This window comes from Parasteatoda tepidariorum, chromosome 4 (genome assembly GCF_982258835.1).
Source record: "Parasteatoda tepidariorum strain Cologne lab strain chromosome 4, Ptep-v5.0, whole genome shotgun sequence".
In the NCBI taxonomy this organism is placed as follows: Eukaryota; Metazoa; Arthropoda; class Arachnida; order Araneae; family Theridiidae; genus Parasteatoda; species Parasteatoda tepidariorum.
Window position 1 is genome coordinate 93063838 of NC_141758.1, and position 18357 is coordinate 93082194.

At 26.0% G+C, this 18357-nt stretch overlaps 1 protein-coding gene across 2 annotated transcripts in view; it reads left to right on the top strand.

The window, feature by feature from the left end:
* The first annotated feature begins 2669 nt into the window (after nucleotides 1–2669).
* Nucleotides 2670–18357, top strand: part of LOC107455293 (uncharacterized) — a 29654-nt gene continuing 13966 nt past the window's right edge. Inside the window, exons 1-8 of one of the 2 annotated variants that reach the window (XM_087161704.1) lie at nucleotides 2670–2800; nucleotides 4280–4471; nucleotides 7675–7776; nucleotides 8425–8472; nucleotides 10120–10184; nucleotides 13119–13262; nucleotides 16129–16188; nucleotides 16986–17045. In XM_087161704.1, the coding sequence (XP_087017830.1) occupies nucleotides 4291–4471; nucleotides 7675–7776; nucleotides 8425–8472; nucleotides 10120–10184; nucleotides 13119–13262; nucleotides 16129–16188; nucleotides 16986–17045 (660 nt within the window). In that variant the 5' untranslated portion in view covers nucleotides 2670–2800; nucleotides 4280–4290. The remainder of the gene's footprint in view (nucleotides 2801–4279; nucleotides 4472–7674; nucleotides 7777–8424; nucleotides 8473–10119; nucleotides 10185–13118; nucleotides 13263–16128; nucleotides 16189–16985; nucleotides 17046–18357) is intronic. The other variant, XM_087161706.1, reaches the window with a different exon arrangement.

The window sequence follows — 18357 nt, forward strand, 5'->3', positions numbered from 1 at the left end:
AACATTTTAAATTCCTTAAATATATTTCATTCAATTTATACTTGAAAATTTTTAAATATTTTAAAAGTATATAACATACTTTCCCAATATCATTTGGTTTTTCGAAAGATTCTTTCAAATTTCCATTAGTCTTTTTCGCTCTACAATTTTGTATCGAATAGCTATAATTCAAAAAATAATATTGCATTGTTAAGTTAAAAAAGCACGTAGCCTCTAATATACAATAAAATTTTCGGTTATAATTTTATAATGTGTTTAGATTATACTTCTGTAAATGAGAAACATATTTAAATATGGCGAGCTGGAAATTAATTCCTTCATTTGTTTTAATTTTTTCATCCCTAGTCCTTTATCATGAAAACTTAATATGATAAAGTTAATTCTACTTCATTAAATTACTGCATAATTATATGTTTAAAATTGTATTTTTTTTCTTTGTATACATTTTAAGCTTTACCTTGGAATTAACCAGAAAAATCAGAAGACTTGTTAAAATTCAAAGTCATTTTAAAATAAGATTTAATTTTAGAAATCAATCTCTTTTACTCCTTCATTTATTTTAATGTTTTTATACCATGTGCTTATCATTAAAATTATGATAAAGTTAATTTTCCATTTTTTTTTTGTAAACTGAAAATTTATATTCATGATTAAATTCAAATCTATGCTAGAATCAAAATTTAAATAACAAGTTATTTTTAATTCAATATGTTTTTGAGGAGCAGAAAACCATTCTATGTCATTATGATTAAAATGTATCGACAAAATGTATTGCTCAGCATTAACAAGTTTAAAGGAGTAAAATTACAAAATTCATTAATTAAATTTTTTACATTTTACTGCACTTTTTTTCTTTTTAATTAGTTTCGGATTGATAAATCATTTTTTCTTAACTAAGTTGGTGTGGATGTAATAGTTAAATCATCGTTGTCATAAACAACGGAAATAGTTTAGATAATTACAATTAGACAAATTGCAATATTAAAATAATACAACTAACTTTAAAATATTAAATCAAGCAAAGCTTATGACTTTGCATTGGCTCGCCCCCCCCGTCAAAAAAAAGTTGGCACGCCACTGGATATATAACACCATTGCGTATATTGTTGAAAACGAGTGAATTTTTTTCTTATTGGCAACAAAAACAAATATAGAAATTACGTTATCATCATACATACACAATAGAAATATGAAACAATCTAATGAGTTTAGCAGAAATAGAAAGTAGAAAGCGAGCAATTATAAAAGTGTCTTAATTTTTTTTTTATTGAACCTCAACTCAGAAGAGGGTGCATTTTTTGAAGAAAAATCGTTCATGCTTTTTGTTTAAATTTCTGAGGTACAGTTGAGCAATTAAGTAATTTTGTTAAAATAAATTGTGAAGCTACATTTGGAGGGGGAAGCATGCATAATTTTTCTCGCTCCGCAGAAGTGTCAGATTTTTATCTATTAATACGTGCATGTAACTAACATAAGCATGAAACTTATTTGCTTATTCAGCCATTGTCCTAAAAAATAAAATCAAACCAGAAGACTCCCCTGACGTCTTAGCATCTTGGTGTAAATCGCTGCTTTTTTATCCAGAGCATGTGAGTATTTCTAATTGTATTGCCACCTATTAATGATATAGAGGACTGTCGTCTGGAATAAGGTGCATTGATTGAAGCAAAATATTTTAATACTTTTCATTAAATTAGTGAGCTGCAAACTTTTTGAATCTCATTAAATTACATACTATTAAATGAAAGGTGGCCCCCCATCTGAAATTATCGGGATTTTTTTTATACTGGAAAAGTCAGGGAAATTTTTCATAATTTAAATTATTTTATCCTTCATACCAAATTTAGTTAGACGGGAGTTTATCGTAAAACAGTTGAAATATCTACTTACCAATACCTTGCTTGCATTAAAATTTTCTCCATTACTCTGCCAAACTAGAATGCTATATGAAATTCTCCCATGGTTGCTAAATGAAAAGACCTTTTGCTCAATGAAAATATAGTAAACAGTACTTATTCAAGATTTTTTTGTTTTGTTTACTCTGTATTTGCTAGTAGGTACATTTTCTGATACTACCTAACACTTTAATACATATTTTAGTTATTAAAAGAAATATATTCTACAAGGTTAACATATTTTATTCACATCTATTCAAGTTATATTTAAAAAAAATTAAATAAGAAATTGATACTTTTACTGGGAAATACTTTTGCTGAACTTGAAACCTGATTTGAGTAGTTACCCTGAATTATTCGAAATTAGCTCTGAGCTATTTTCTTTTCATCAGTTGATGTCTGAATCGATTCTGCGCACCCTCGGTTCTTTCGCCGGTTGTTTATAGTAGTCATCCACCAAACCGCACCCTCATATGCTTGACGTCCGTCGTCTATAAGAACCATTCTCACTACTAATGATTTTTTTGCGAGCGTGAGAGAAAGATTGGCGAGTTTTTTGCGGTTAATTTATTTCCTACCAATCGTTTTTTTTTCCTCTCGCTTGTTTAAAAATCACTTTTAAATGCGAATAAGACAAAAAATTAATAGAAATTATTGATCCCATCGAAAAGCTCGCCAATCAGGTTTACGCTCTCTGGCTAAAAAGTTGATTTCAGTGGAAATATCTCTGAAGTTTGGCTGAAGAAACTAGGCAAAGCGTTTCTTATTTATTTCTTGAAATTTCATTGTAAGAGATTTCGAAAAGTTTTTAACTGTAAACCGCAGTAAGTTCGTGTTTATTTTCCTATAGCGTCTAAATTAGAAATTTTATCCTCTGTTTATTGAAACTTCACTCCAACTAATAAGTAAGATCTATCATATACGTTGAATTGATTATTAATCTTCAATTTCTCCACTTCAGTAACAAATGTATTTTGAAAATTGCAATAATTATTTTCTTAAAATAATGTTGAATGAAGCATATTTGAAAAAAATTTTAGTTGAATAAATTTGGGCAGCAGTGTTGACGATTAGATTAGAAAAATGAAATATATTTGTGAATCTGAGTTTTGTAAAAGTAATCTAGGAATAGGATAGAAAATGCTGTGTGCTTACATAAACTTAAAATTTTCATTTATCCATTCGCGATTTTAAGTTTCATTCAAAATTATAACAGGTCGCACTTGTAATATAGAATTGATCTATAAAACTAACTTCTTTTTTATTTAAAAATTATATGTTTTGAGTACTTAAATTTGTTTCAAATAACTCTAAATTTGATTGTGAAATCAAAAGCATATTTGCATATCAGCATCTGTTTTGGTTAACTGATATTAAAAGGCCCCAAAGAGTTTTTGTTCTTGCGAAAATAATAAATTTTTTTTGTGGCTTACTAACAGGTGGTAGGGATTATACCTTTTCAAATTAGTCCCTTTATGTGTTTTTTTTTTTTTTTTTTCATTTGACACTGCTGTTACTAACAAAATTTGGTGACTTTTTTGCCCCAAGTACCAATACAGAAATCTTCCCTAAACTTTAGGAATGTAAATTGTAAATTATGTAAACTGGAGAAATTTAAACCTAAACATTTTTGCTCCATCCTTTGTTTATTTTCTTGCTTATCCTTGCAAGAGAAGATTCTTAACTTCAATAATGGTGTAATTGCGATAAAAATTTTTCCAGACTAGTGAAGGCTGCTTTCACTAATTTATTTTTATGCTTTGTATAAACAGAGTAGTAGGCTGGTTTTGTAGAAATGTATTTTTACCAAATACTTTTTTTAGCTTGAAATATAAAAAAAATACTGAAAAAGCAGTTAACACGAAACTTTTTATTTGTAGTTCTACGAAAAACAATGGAAAGTGTTTTCCATATTACAATTTTCTAATTTTGTTTTTGTAGAAGAGGGAAGGGGGGAGTAAATTTTTTTTTAAAAGACCAAGATTATTTTATTTAAACTCAAGCATTATTTACTTCATTAAATATTTTTTTTATAAAGTGAAATAAAGTAAATTACTCTAGAAGAAGCATTTTATTTCATTTATATTCTTTTAGCAATTTTTAAATTCAATAAATTTTAACATCTAAAATGCCAGATTTTTTTTTTATTCTTTCTCTAAAGTACAATAGTAAAAAATCATGTTAATTATAAAAAGTTGAAAAAAAAAATCTTATAATGACTTATCGAACTTTCTAAATTTGCACTGTCTTAAGGTAATAAAATAAAAATATGCTTAAAAAGTATGTTTAGAATTAAATTTTTAAAAACTATGTTTCATACTTATTTCATTTTTAAATACATTTTTCGTGCTTCTTAATTTTGCTAATTTTGTTACTTTTCCCAGCACATGAAATTATGGAGGTTGATAAAGAAATAAAGGATGTAAATGAAATTAAAAATATGGAAATTGTTGATGAAGAAAGTAAGGAGACAGATAAGTCTACTAGTATAGAAGCTGATAAGTCTACAAATATGGAAGTTGAGGAATCAGAACTTAGTAAAGAAAACAAAGCGACTTCTCAATTACCTGACACTGGTAATTGATAATATTCAAAAATAGTTTATTAGTACTATTAATATTTATTATCATTTGTCATAACTTTTATCCTTAGATGGTGAATAGTGAAAGAAGTTAAGAAGATACTTTCCTTGCCATCTTAGATTTGAATAGATAGGGCATGAAATTTCAGTTCTTAAAAAACTATCAATAATTCCATTTATGCTCACCATTGCTTTCACGTAAAATTGGATAAATTTCAAAATGTGACAAAATGTAGTTCATAGGAAGAACTTTTTGGTAACCAAAACCATAAAAGAATGTTGACAGTAGAAAATTGAAACATATTTATTGCAAAATAATAATAATAATACTATCTTAAAATGAGGTTGCAATTGTTCCAATATCATCCACTTATTAATAATAGTCATTGAAAAAAGGAAAATATCAGAAATGTTATCATACTTTAATCACTTCATGTTTTTATCATTACCTTTTAGCAGTAAAATGTTATTTGTCAATTGCAGACCTAGAGTCTCTGTTATCCAGTGAGTGGAAATTTCATGTCCTGTGTTAACTTGAATATTTTTTTCTCAATGGTTTTTTCTTAATAAACTGATTATGTTTCTAACTTCAGAATTTTCTTTACAATCTTAAAAAGAGAAGGTTATGTGGCTAGTAATTTTAGACAGGGTTGGCAAGTTTTTGACACATGACGGTTTTTACCGGTTTATACCATAGTTTTTACCGTCATGTCAAAAACCCCTTTGTCAAAAACCCATAGTTTTGGTAAAACTGTATTTTCATTTGAGTTTAACTGCTTATAATTTAAAACTAATTCATTTTTGGGCAATAAAGTTAGAAAAAAAGCTGTTAAAAGATATTTAAGGACAGATACTTGCATTTTCCCAACATGATTATATCAAAATATTAGGATACTAAACAAAATTTTCAACATTTCCAAGCATAATTTTATTTGGCATATTACATTACTGAAGAATGTCAAGTCACTCTTGACTTAGAATTTGTTAGTAATTACAAGTTTTGAAAGTTGTGTTTAGCTTATTTCTAATATTTAAGAAATGCCAAATTTTAAATTCTTCTTTTTAGTTTTTGAATTTATTAATAGTTCCAAGCTTTTTTGTTTGTTTGTTTATTTCTAACAATTAAGAATTGCAAAATTTTGAATTCTTTGCAAATCAAGCTTTAATGATAAAAGTAAGTATCACTATTTTCAATAAGTATATTACAATATTTCTATATGAATGTATGTCCTTCTGTAAGAATAAATGTATATAGTTGCAAAATGAATAGCAATCATTTACAACATTCATTTATAAAGGCAATTATGTGAAAATAATATATTGTCCGCTATATGCCATAAATTAAAGAAAACAGTAGATTTTTGATGATTTTTACCGGTAAAAACACGGTTTTTACCACTGTCATGTCAAAAACCAGTTTTTGACGGCAAAAACCCAACCCTGATTTTAGATAATATGATATTGAACGCTTTTCTTTATTGTTTAAACTAAGACAAAAAAATAGTTAACTTAACTTAACTTAAGACAAAACTTAAGACAAAAAATAGTTAAGATAATGATGAAAAATATTGTCATACAAATTAACAATATATACAGTCAACATAGTGAACATGATTTATAGTGAACTCCCGGTTATAGTGAATGAAATGTTCGCTCCCGTGCCTTGCTACACACGTATAATGTTATTTTTTGTGGATATAGTGAACTAAAAAGAGAGCGGAAGTTGGATATTATGAACTTTTTTTGTCTTCGACTGATTTTTCTTCATTTTTATGTAATAATTTTGAATTTTCTACTTCAAAATAAATACATATACCGATTTTTAAAACTATATATCATGGAATGTAGCAATAAACATTTTTTCTTGTTTGCTTCATTATTGAATTGGTTCAGCATTCAGAGAAGCCGCAATCGTCCAGTATCTGGACAAATGCTTCAAGTCAAAGCTGATGAATTTGCTAAGTGATTAGGTGAGACTACTTTTGTGTGCTCAAATGACTGGTTAGACAGGTTTAAAATTTGGAATAGCATAAATTGAGGAAAAATTATTGGAGAGTCAGGAAGTGTTACCATATCTGATGTTGAGGATTGCTCATCAGATAAAGATTACTAATTTTGAATTGCATGCAAGACGACGAGTAATAAAAAAATAATAGTTGACACATTTTTTCTTACTACCTATTATTTTTCAGTAATTTTTGTGTTTAATTTTATTGGTCATTTATTTAAATAATGTGTAAAAAAAAGGGGGGTGGGTTGGAACCATTAGTTAAATTTGGTGGCAGATATAATATATATATATATATATCAGGGTTGGAGTTTTTGCCGGCAAAAAGGGGTTTTTGCCAGGACAGTGGCAAAAACCTGGTAAAAACCGGCAAAAACTGGTAAAAACCGGCAAAAACCAAATTATCTAAATTGCTGATTAAATATTATTACAAAATACTTGAAACAAATTTAAATCAATCATAAGGAATAATAATTTTGATACATTACATGAAAAAATTATTTTTAACATATTAATAATTAATATAATGGTAATAATTTTTAAAAGATTGAAAGTTTGTGATCTCTTTTCATTTTAGAATCCTAAAATAAATGTTTTTTTACAAATAAATAAATATTATTATTTGCATAATATTATTATTTATTATAAAAAATTATTATTTGTCCAATAATTACCTACACATATTGATAGATATTTTATGTTTTAAATTATAGTTATATTAATTTAAAATAAGTTCATTTCACTGGAAAAAAAAGAATAATCACAAATTTTCCAATCAATAATGTTTTAAACTACTAAAATGATATATTATTACATTATCATTTAATTATGGAACAGTAATTTTGTTAATTTTTTTGTAATTATTTATATTTATAGTATATATTTCAATTTTAGGAATAATTTTGTATCAAAAATGTGTTTTTGTCCTCTCATCTTGGAAAATATAGGTTTTTGCCACTTTTTGCCAATTTGCTTGGCAAAAACCTGTTTTTGCCAGGATGGTTTTTACCGGTATTTACCATGCTTTTTTCCACCTGTGGCAAAATCTTGCCAACCCTGATATATATATATTATATATATATATATATATATATATATATATATATATATATATATATATATATCATAGTTCCTAATCGAAATTCCTAATCAATGTTTTCATTTGATAAGCATTAATATTTTTGTTTTAGGATTAGGCATTGAAATTAAAACTGAGCCAGAAGAACAGGATGTAAAAGAGCCACCCGAAATCAAAGATTCACATAATGATCAGAATCATGAAAAAAATGAAGGTAACTCCTCATTTTTTACTATTATTTTACTTTCACATTGAAATAATATCTTTCAATTTGTTGTTTGGTGTTATTTTTAAAGTTTGCTGTGTAAGTTTAATATAATTTTATAATAATTCAATTTTAGAGTGGATTTTTTATTTGATTTTATGTTCCCTGTTCTAATAGTTGGAAACTATAAAACATTTGAATTTTTCTAAACATTTCATTTTTCTTTTGAAAGTGAGATGGCATTCTTAAAAACTGAATTTTGAAATTGTCATTGCAAACTAAATTAGTTGCTTTTTAAGGGAGATTGTGAGTTATTTTTAGAAAATAAAATAAATAATTCTAAAAATTTATTTTGTAAAAAAAGTATTTTAGGATTTCAATATTTACAAATGTTATACAGCTGAACTTAATTATTAGAAGAACATAAAGATCTTAGCAATTCATTTCTTAAATTTAGTCTATTCCTGCAATTTAAACCAGATTTTGCCAAAATTATTAAATTTTAGTTTTTTTTGAATAATGTAAACCTAAAAAGGACCTTTTTATACTGTATACTAATACCAGTTTTATATTTGTAAAAGTAATATATATTTTGTTGTAAATTGTTGAAGAGTAATATTTTCATTTGAATTGTGTTATTTTTTTCTTTTCTTTAAGATTCTTCTGAAAGTAGTGGAAGCGCTGAGCCTGATCTAAAAGAAATAAGTGAGAAATAATGATTTTCATATACCAGTAGTCAGAATATGTAGTAAAATATAGAATATAAATTTAAAAGCTAAAATAAAGCTAAGTAGACATTGTTAAAATCACATAAAATCAGCTAAATAATAAGAATACTAATAATATTTTAAATCAACCAAATATTTAATGTTTAGAAAATAGCTTAGTATTATTTATAAAACTTTAAAATTTACTTTAATTTTGGTTTGTGTAAAGTCTTGCTGGGAGTAGACCTTTGATGTGATTGGCCCCAACTTAGGTGTGGAAAGAATTTCATTTTTTCCTACTAATGGTGAAATTCTTCAAATGGATTTTAAAATTTTTTCCAGTTATATGTTTTTGATTCAGATTGTATTTGTAGTCTTGTTGTGAAAATATGTGTAAAAAAGCCTCTTTGTTTGGAAACTGAGCAAAAGATTTTATGCAGTGATAAGTGATATGATTTTTTTTTTAATCAACAATTGCAGTTAAGTGCAGAATAATTGTGTGGACTTTTTTGGCTGTTATTAAGAAGCATTAATAAATTGAAATGGCTTGTGAAATCAATCAATTGGAGCCTACAAGAAAACGCATGAGAATGCTGCAAATAGAGAAGATAATTATGATTATCTTAAGGTGATGTTCCTAAAAATTGAATTTGGGAATAGTCATTGCAAGCTAAATGAGTTGATTTTTAAGGGAGATTACATGTTCTTTTCATAAAATAAAATAAATAATTTCTTCTAAAAAAATTTTTTTTTTGTAAAAAAATACTTTCAGATTTCAATCTTTACAAATGTTATACAGCTTACTTATTAAGATGATTGGAGAAGCTAGGAACCAGAACATTATTTCAACTGGCGCTGTTTTTCAAAAAAAGTGATGTTCTTAGCAGTAGCTATTGTCAATGATTAGCAATGTATAGCTGGTGTCAATGATTTTGCATGCTTAAATTTCAAGGTTCAAAAAAATGCTATGGTATAGTCTGCTATTTTTTATCTGCAGAGAAATATCTTTACGTGATATCTTTTAAATTCTTTGGCTTAGTGATTTGTTTTTTAAAATTATCCTAATTGATGATGTTAATATGAATTTTGATTAATACAAAAAATTGATTAATACTACCCCTCAAATAGGTTCGATAAGTTTAAAGAGGTGTATTAATTATTGTAAAAGATTCCATTTGAAATTCATAAAGCGATAAGTGCTGTGGTTTCAAAATTTATTAACATTAATGTCTTGTTAATCAAATGAATTTCAATCTAATATTAGTGACGCCTAAAAGGATTTGTTTAAAAATAAGATGAAATTGGTCTGTGCAGTGTATTAAAGTTATCTCTATTTATTTTTGGTTTGTTTGTATTGTTCGTTCATTGGTCAGTAAATGTTACCGTTAAAAAAATATGTTTTTGTGAAATTTTATATGCATTTTCTATTAATTCTTAGTTTATATTTAATTTCCTTATTTTAATGTTTACTGTAAGATTTCTGTGATGCATTAAACTAAAAATTGCTTATTTTTGGAATAACAGCTTTGAAGAAAGATTTTTTTTTATCTGTCTTAGATATCTGTTTTATTTTATTATATTAGTATAGACTTTCAATTTAGATTTTTTTTAAAATTGTGTCCTATAATTATCTTCCTTTTTGTAGTTCGCATTTCTGCTGGAGCTTCTAATAAAGATGATGGGGAAAAAATGATTCATTTAACAGCCGATGTAAGATTCAATTATTTATTTGTAATTGTTGTGTTTTATGATTTTTATTATAACATATTTTTGATATTTTAGTTAAATACTGAATGAAGTCGGCACTCATATTAAATCTTTTTATTTCAACAACTTCTATTAAAGACTGTCCATTTATATGGTTACTTCTTTTTTTTTTTTTTGGTTATCTCAGACCCATGGAATATCATTTACAGAACTGCTTTCCTCTAAATAATGCAATTATCAATGCTTGAACTTGGAATTCGTTTACCAATCATGTTCTTTCACCTGGCTTTGGGATGGCCAACAACAAATCCTCATGTTTTCACAATTTTCATATCCTTTTCTTGATTAAATAAAATTAAGATGAATTAAAATCATAAATTAACAAAGTTAATCCAATGGACCGTCCACTAAATGCACATATTATTGTATTTGTGATTTTCAAATATAATTTATGTAGATGATTTAATGAAAAAAATTTATAACTCGAATGTGGTTTAATTAAGAATTTAATGATCCTTCAATTATCTAATATTTTAAGCATATGCAATAATAAATATTAGATGATTTGAATTTGTCATTTCAAAGGGATTAATTAATTTTTTAAACATTTTGTTTAAAAAGAATTTATATTCAGAATTCAATGATTAGCAACATGAGGAATTGAGAGGAGGAACCATATATTAAGCTAGAGAGTGGAAGGGAGTTGCCATGGATACGAGGGGCTGGCATTTGTCAGCTGTTGAGGCAGCCAAGGCCTGCAAGGGGCTGTTGCACTGACAAAGAAGAAGAAGAACCATACATTAAAGCACCTTTGACAAAAATGTTTAGTTTCTCTCAAATTGTGGTTTTCCTCCCAAGATTATTGAAGTTTTCTTTTTTTAATTATTTGATTAAGGAAATATTGAACCCAATTACTAATTTTAATAAAATGTTGGATTTTTAAATTCGAGAGACATTTTTTTAAAATTCTTATAGTAAATTTGCAAGATTTGTATTTTTTACATATTTACATATTTTACATATATTTACAATTATTAAAATATATTTTTTTTAGATATTCTATTGCTTTTTTTATTATTGCAATTTCAGAATTATTTAAATTTTATTTCTTTAAAAAAATTTAAGTTTAAACTATTATAGTTTTTTCCCATTTTTATTGTTATAATTAATTTAAAGACATTTAATGTGATGTTTATTAAGAAGTGGCACTTTATACAGAAAATCGCGAAAAATGGAAACCTGAGATTTTCTGAGCTTATGAGTCCAGAATTTTTGCACATCTGTTTTTGTGCATTTTAATCTCACTTTTATAGTAATTGCTAGATATTTGAAAATGCCTTATAAAATTGTTTAAAAACTTCATCACTGTAGAAATGTTTTTTCCCCCCTCAAAATTTTAAGCATAATAAATTATCTTAATCATTGACTTTTACTTTGTCTTAAATTGGCTATTATTTAATTTTTTAGAAAATCTGGCTATTTAAATCACTATGTGTAATGATTTAATTGAAATCAGTGACATTGCGGTACATATTGAATATGTGTTTCATTTTATTTTTTAAATAAATGGTCTATAATCTTTAAAAGTTATCCAAACTGCATAAAGATTATTTTAATTTATTTATTTAGTTTAAACTGTTATTTAGTTTATTTACTTTATTTAGTTTAGTTAAACTAATTTACATTATCCTTAGCGACAAATTTCCTCAAAAATTTGCTCTTTTTTTATTATTTTTTTAACTGTAATTTTTTTGTTAATTGAGAACCTAACTGTGAAAACCTAGTAAAGTCAGGGAAAGAACTTCTTGTCTTTGGGTATGAGCCATGTAAATTAAATTATAGAGAATAGTAAGCCAAATATTTTATTGGCTCTCTATTCAATAATACCAATTAAAGTCAATTTAGTAAAGAAACAATAATTTTATTGGCCTTTGCTGATTGGGACTGAGTTTAAAATCTGGATAATGGTTATAATAGCTTGTAGTTGTTGATACTTTGGGATTATCTTTTCGACCTGTCAACACTCGAAAAGATGCTCAAATTCTGTGGCATCATCATAAGGAAAAGCAATTTCCAAAATAAGCATTCTAAGCACATTAAATTTATCAAATAGTAATAATAATAATAAAATAATAATAACAAAAAATGTAAGTGTAAAAATGCGTAATAAAAAAGTGTAATGAAATTAATCAAAACAAAGTAAAAACCTTTGTTTTTTATTATTAGACATTAAATTATTTTTAAATCTGACCATATATATTATTATATAAATCTTTTTGGCGACTAAAAGTCCTTTTTTTTTTTTAAAGCACTAACAAACAAGCAGCCTTGTGCAGTCTCAAATTTAAATCATTTTGCAACAGAGTAAAAAAAAAAAAAAACAGTATATTTAAACACACTAAAGAAAAATTACTCAAAAGGACTCAAGGATTACATAGTAAATATCATAAAATTTGTGGTTTTTAGCACAGAAGCTACCTTTTGGCGATAATTTCGAGTTTGGCGAAAATGGTGGACTGCATAATTCAAAAGTAACTAATTGTTATAATAGTAAATAAAACTGAAAACACTTCTTCTCCTCTCTACTCCCTTAAAAAGGAAAAAAAATCTTGTTCCTTTATTGGAGAAACCTCTATTTTTTACTTTTCCTCATTGAAACTACCTAATACAAACTGAAACCAAGAAGAGCCAGCTCTTTCCCAGGACACCACTGCCAGATATTCGCCAGAGAAATTTTTTTAGAAGGTGGAAGGGGAGAAAACAATAAGTTCTTGGTGGATCTCGTTAGTTAATCAATGTATTGGTGTCGTTAAGCAGCATTTATTTAGTAATTCTGTAGGTATCTAGATTTATAGAGCAAATTGTAAATATTGTGCTTTTAGATCTATTTTAAGTGTCCTTTAATCATTTGTTACTGAAAATAATTTTCCTCCATAGGAAGCTAAACAGTATCTGCTTAAGAAGATAGGAGAATATATGAATACCTCTTTTAATCCTTTGTTCCTTTTGCGTGCTAAAGCTAAGGAACTAGAAGAAAAAGGAAAAAATCAAGCAGAAGAATATTGTAAACTTTATAAAGGTGTAAGTATTTTATGTCTGCATAATTACGTGATTACGTTAAACTCTGGTTGTAGAGTCACAGAGAAGTGCAATCGATAAACATTAAGCCTTTTCCTTTAATTAAAAAGTTAAAGTTTTGAAAAAATATAATTTTGTTGACTCAATTAAAAGGTTGCAACTACTCAATTGTGTTTGTAAAATTATAATTATTTTTGACATCTGGCTAATATGATAATATGACAGCTGGCTAATGTTGAAGTTCTATTAATTACTAAGCCCATCCAGCTCAAAAGAGTTTTTTTTGTGTATTATAAGAATATTCAAACTTCTTATACCCACTGTGGATTTATGTCTCATTGTTAGTAATAAAACATTTTAACCACTCACCAGTTTCACAGTAATGGTAATTTTTAAAGTACGAAAGTAATTTGGCCGTAAAAAAATTTATACAGCAGAGTATGTTTTGTTGTTTATTTTTGAAGGGTTATTGGCTCATTATCTGTACCAAGAAGTTAAGAGGACGCCATAAAATTATCTTTTTCCGGAAGAATCTCGAATCCTTTTTCCGGAATTCTCTGATTCCGGAAGAAAATTCTCTTTTTCCTTCATTACTAATAAAAAATTTAAAGTGTGAAAAAAGTGAGTTCAGACAAACCTAGAGTAAGGCATGAAGTTTCAAATACTGAAAAGGTAATTTTAAAATACACAAATGAAAATAAATTATGAGAAGATAACTTAGTATTACGCAACGGTGAAGTGCTCTTCTAATAATCTGTTTGCATTTTTATATTTTGAAGTATTTATTTTTTCAGCAATTGAAACTTCATGACTTACTCTAGGTTTGTCTGATCTCACTTTTTCTTTCTTTTGAATTTTAAATTAGTAATGAAGGAGGAAGAGAATTTGAGACAAAAAATTTCTTCCGCAGTATGGCGTCTTTTCGTAAGTAAACGTATAGGGAACTAAATAATGGAAGCACTGATTCGAGGTGTTTTAGGTTCATCCATTATCCATTGCAGGACAGGCAGTAACTTAATAAAAATTTAGAATTGTGCTAGCATGAAGATGGAAAAATGTGAGGAAATATTTAATTAGACAATTAATAATTAATTCTGTCACAATCTAAACTTAACTTTGGACGAGGAACATCAATATAGTTCAGTTAGAGAAAAACAGCCGTAATCAAATCATGAGTGAATGAATTATTTATATTCGTAAGTACATTTAAATTTTAGTATTATCCGACCAAAGTTGACATGATTTCAATCACTTGATTTAAAAAATCACCGATTAAATCATCTAAGTTTTAAAATAAACCATTGAGGTAATTCAAAATATTTTTTATATAGTATAATTTATAAATACATTCAGTTAAAAAGAAAGAGCAGTAGTCAAATCATCAGTGAATGAACTATTTATATTTGTAAGTACATTTAATGCTAATATTATCCAACATAGCTTATCTAGTATTATCCAACCAGAGTTGATATGATTTAAATCACTTGATTATAAAATCACTGATTAAATCATCGAATTGTTTTTTGAAATAAACCATTGGTTTAGGTCCAAAATATTTTTTATGTAGTATAGTCGATAAATACAATCAGTTAAAAAGAAACAGCTGTAGTCCAAATCATGAGTGAATAAACTATTTATATTTGTAAGTACATTTAAATTTTAGTATTATCCAACATGAGTGGACATGATTTAAAGCATTTGATTTTAAAAAAAATCACTGATTAAATTTTCTAATATTTTTTTATATGGTATAGTTTATAAATACATTCTTATGATTGTGATTTTTTTTGAAGTCTGATTTCATAAATATTGAAGTTTTTTTTCCCTTGAAAAATAATGAGATAGGGGTAATGTATGTAAATTATAATTTGATAGTCAAAACAGACTGATAAAAAAACAAAACAAAAAGAGACTAAATGGGGATAAAAAACCCATGAGACTTTTAAATTATAAATTTCCACTAGCTATATGCAAAATAATTTGCTGTTTAGTAAACATATTTCAATTATACCTATTTAGTTTTGTGTTTATTTAAATACAAGCTTACTTTTGAAACGTTTTGAATATGTATTTTGTGTACATAAATAATGACTAGTAATAAAGACTTCCTCTGTCAAGATTAAGAATAATTAATTTTTTTCTTCTATTTTCTGATCTAAATAATTCAATTGATATCCAGCTGACAAATTGGTCTTTGTTTTTACAAATTCACGAAAGTGTTGAACTTGAATAAAACAATTGTGGTTATATTGATTTGATGAGTAATTATTTTTAATTGTTGAATAATTTAAACCATTTTAAGTCAGAAACATTAAGTATTTTGATTTCAATATTATTTTTAAATTATAATAAACATTAATTATATATTTTATCAGTGTTGTTTCAGAAATGTTAAAAAAGAGAAATGATAAATTAGAAAAAGAAAAGAGAAATAAATATGGAAAAAAAATCCTATTTAATTAAAATGCTGTATTTTTAAATTTTTTTTTATTAGTTTCCCTTCTGCCTGAAAAGAAACTATTGGCATTGACATAACCAAGTATATGCCATAATAATCCTAATCTACGTTAGAAATTTAATTTACTATCTTAGAAGTATTTAATTTAATTTATTTCAGCTTTAAGTAATTAATTGAAAAAAATTATTTTGCACCTATAACATATTTGGAATTGATAAGGAGCTTTTAGCCTAGCAAAAATGACCTAGTCATGCCAATGGTCAAAAAATGACAAAATGAGTAAAAAAATATTTGTTTATTGTTGTTTGTATAAGTATTTTGTTTCAGCTGACACTTTTATGTCAAATATTATTTCGTGACCAAATATAATCAGAAATATATCCTTAATAAATTCATTATATTTTTATACAGCTTCAACTGCTACAGAGAAAACATGAAAATTTTCTTCGAAATGTTGGTATTCTCCCAAAGGTAAACAAATATTGTTAATTTATTCTTAATGAAATTTGTGGTTAATATTAAAATAAACTAATTAATATTTTATTAATAAAGTGGTATGTAATTTGATGACACAAATAAATATTGTGATAAAAAACTATTATTTTGACTATGAAATAAATTAAATAACAAAAATATTTAGTAAAATATTCATGTCAGCACTTTAAATACTTTAATTATTTTCTATATTAATTTGCTTACATAATTATGTTGTTATTTATCTTGTAATACAGCTTCATCTTTTAGATCATATTTAGTTAGTATAGCTATTTTATTATTATTGTAATTATTATTTTACTACATTCTATTTGTTTAACAGTAATTATTAATGCAAATAATTTAGGTTATTAATTTATTATGTTATATATATTGTAATACAGCTTCATCTTTTATCTGTTATTTAATTATTATTGTTATTTAATTATTATTGTTATTTTATTAATATTACTATTGTAATTATTGAAATACTATATTCTACTCTTTTAGGTAATTACTTTGTTATTAATATAAATAATTTAAGTTTTAGCAATATACTAACAGTTATGCTAATAATGTTAATAATTTAATGAATAATATAATAAGTTAATTTAATTATCAAATTATTTTGAATAATAAACTTTTTAGCTAAAAAATAAATATTCTTGAGAAATCTGTTTGAAATAATGAATAAAGCTGGATAATGAATAAAATTGTAATTAATTATTTTAGAAGCTGTAGAATGTTTTTAATTTATTGTGCTATTTTTGTTGAAATAAACTTTATTTTTACAGATTACAATGTGTCATGAAAATGTTTCTGCTGACCTCCCAATGGAACCTGTACCTAATCCAGTAAGTTATTATTACAGTGTCCACAATTTAATGTGATTCTATCAGTAGCTGAAAGGTCTTGATTCCAGCATATGGCTGATTCTACTAACTAGATATCTATTTTATTTTTAAAAATAAAATTGAGATGCTATTTTAGTTTTTCATGGTATTACAAATATAAATATACAATAGGATTCAATTAAGTAAATTTTCAATTAATAACAATTAAATGTCAAATATATGTGTTATTTAAAGGTATTGTAACTATTTATTACAATATTAATAAGATTAGAAACACATAAAATTTATTCTTTTTATTGATTCATTTATGTTAGTAAAACTTTAAAAAAACTCTGCTGTTTTTCTTAGAGCTAATCAAATTGAGCACCTCTTATATTTGTTTAAAGTAAATATCCCTTCACTGCAACACTTACAACTAACCCTTCTGCATTCTAACAAATCCCAAACTCCACCTTCCTAGCTCAGTGACAAAAAATTATTAGCTATTAAAGTGAGCCGAAGAAATAGCCCTATCTCATCATCATTTATGATTCAACAGTTCAGAGTGGGCCAAAGCCTTCTTCATTAGAGCGCAGGTTTTTAATGCTATGGTCCTATAATCTTTAAAACGTAGAAGTAATTTTCGATGTCATTAACCCATCATAGTCTAGGTCTTTCGCTGGGTTGGATCACAAATGGTTTAGCCATAAAGATTTGTTTTAATCTTCAATTACCATTGATCTGATGAGATGTTTACTTCAGTTTAATAGACTATATTTAATAAATTGAATTACATTTGATGTTTTGTAGAATTTTTCTAATTCAGAATGTAAATTTCTTCACTTATCTTTGCTTTTTTAAATATAGTCCTCAAGATCTTACACTCAAATGTACGAATCATATTTTCACTTTTTGGATGAAGATCCATGCTTCCATAGCTTATCTTAAAATAGGACTGATGTTAGACTTGTAAAAGAGAACTTTGGTCCAATCATCTAGCCTGTGATATAGCCAACAGGGAGCAAGAGGGGACATCTGTCCCTGGATGTAATGTTAGAAGGGAGCAAAATACATGAAAAATAAATAAACAGAAATTTCCAGAATGCAATTTTTATTTTTTAATTTCCTCTGCTTCATTTGCTAATTAGGGGCCTCATAACTTAGACAAATTTTTATCCGATTGACCTAAATATTACTTATTATTATTATGTTAGTTGCTTCATATATAGCTATTTAAAAAAAATTTTTTTTTTTTTATAACAAATTGGTGTCACATTGAAGGAAAAATACCTTTAGAATAAGTGCTGATCGCTCTCTCAAAAACAAACTCAAT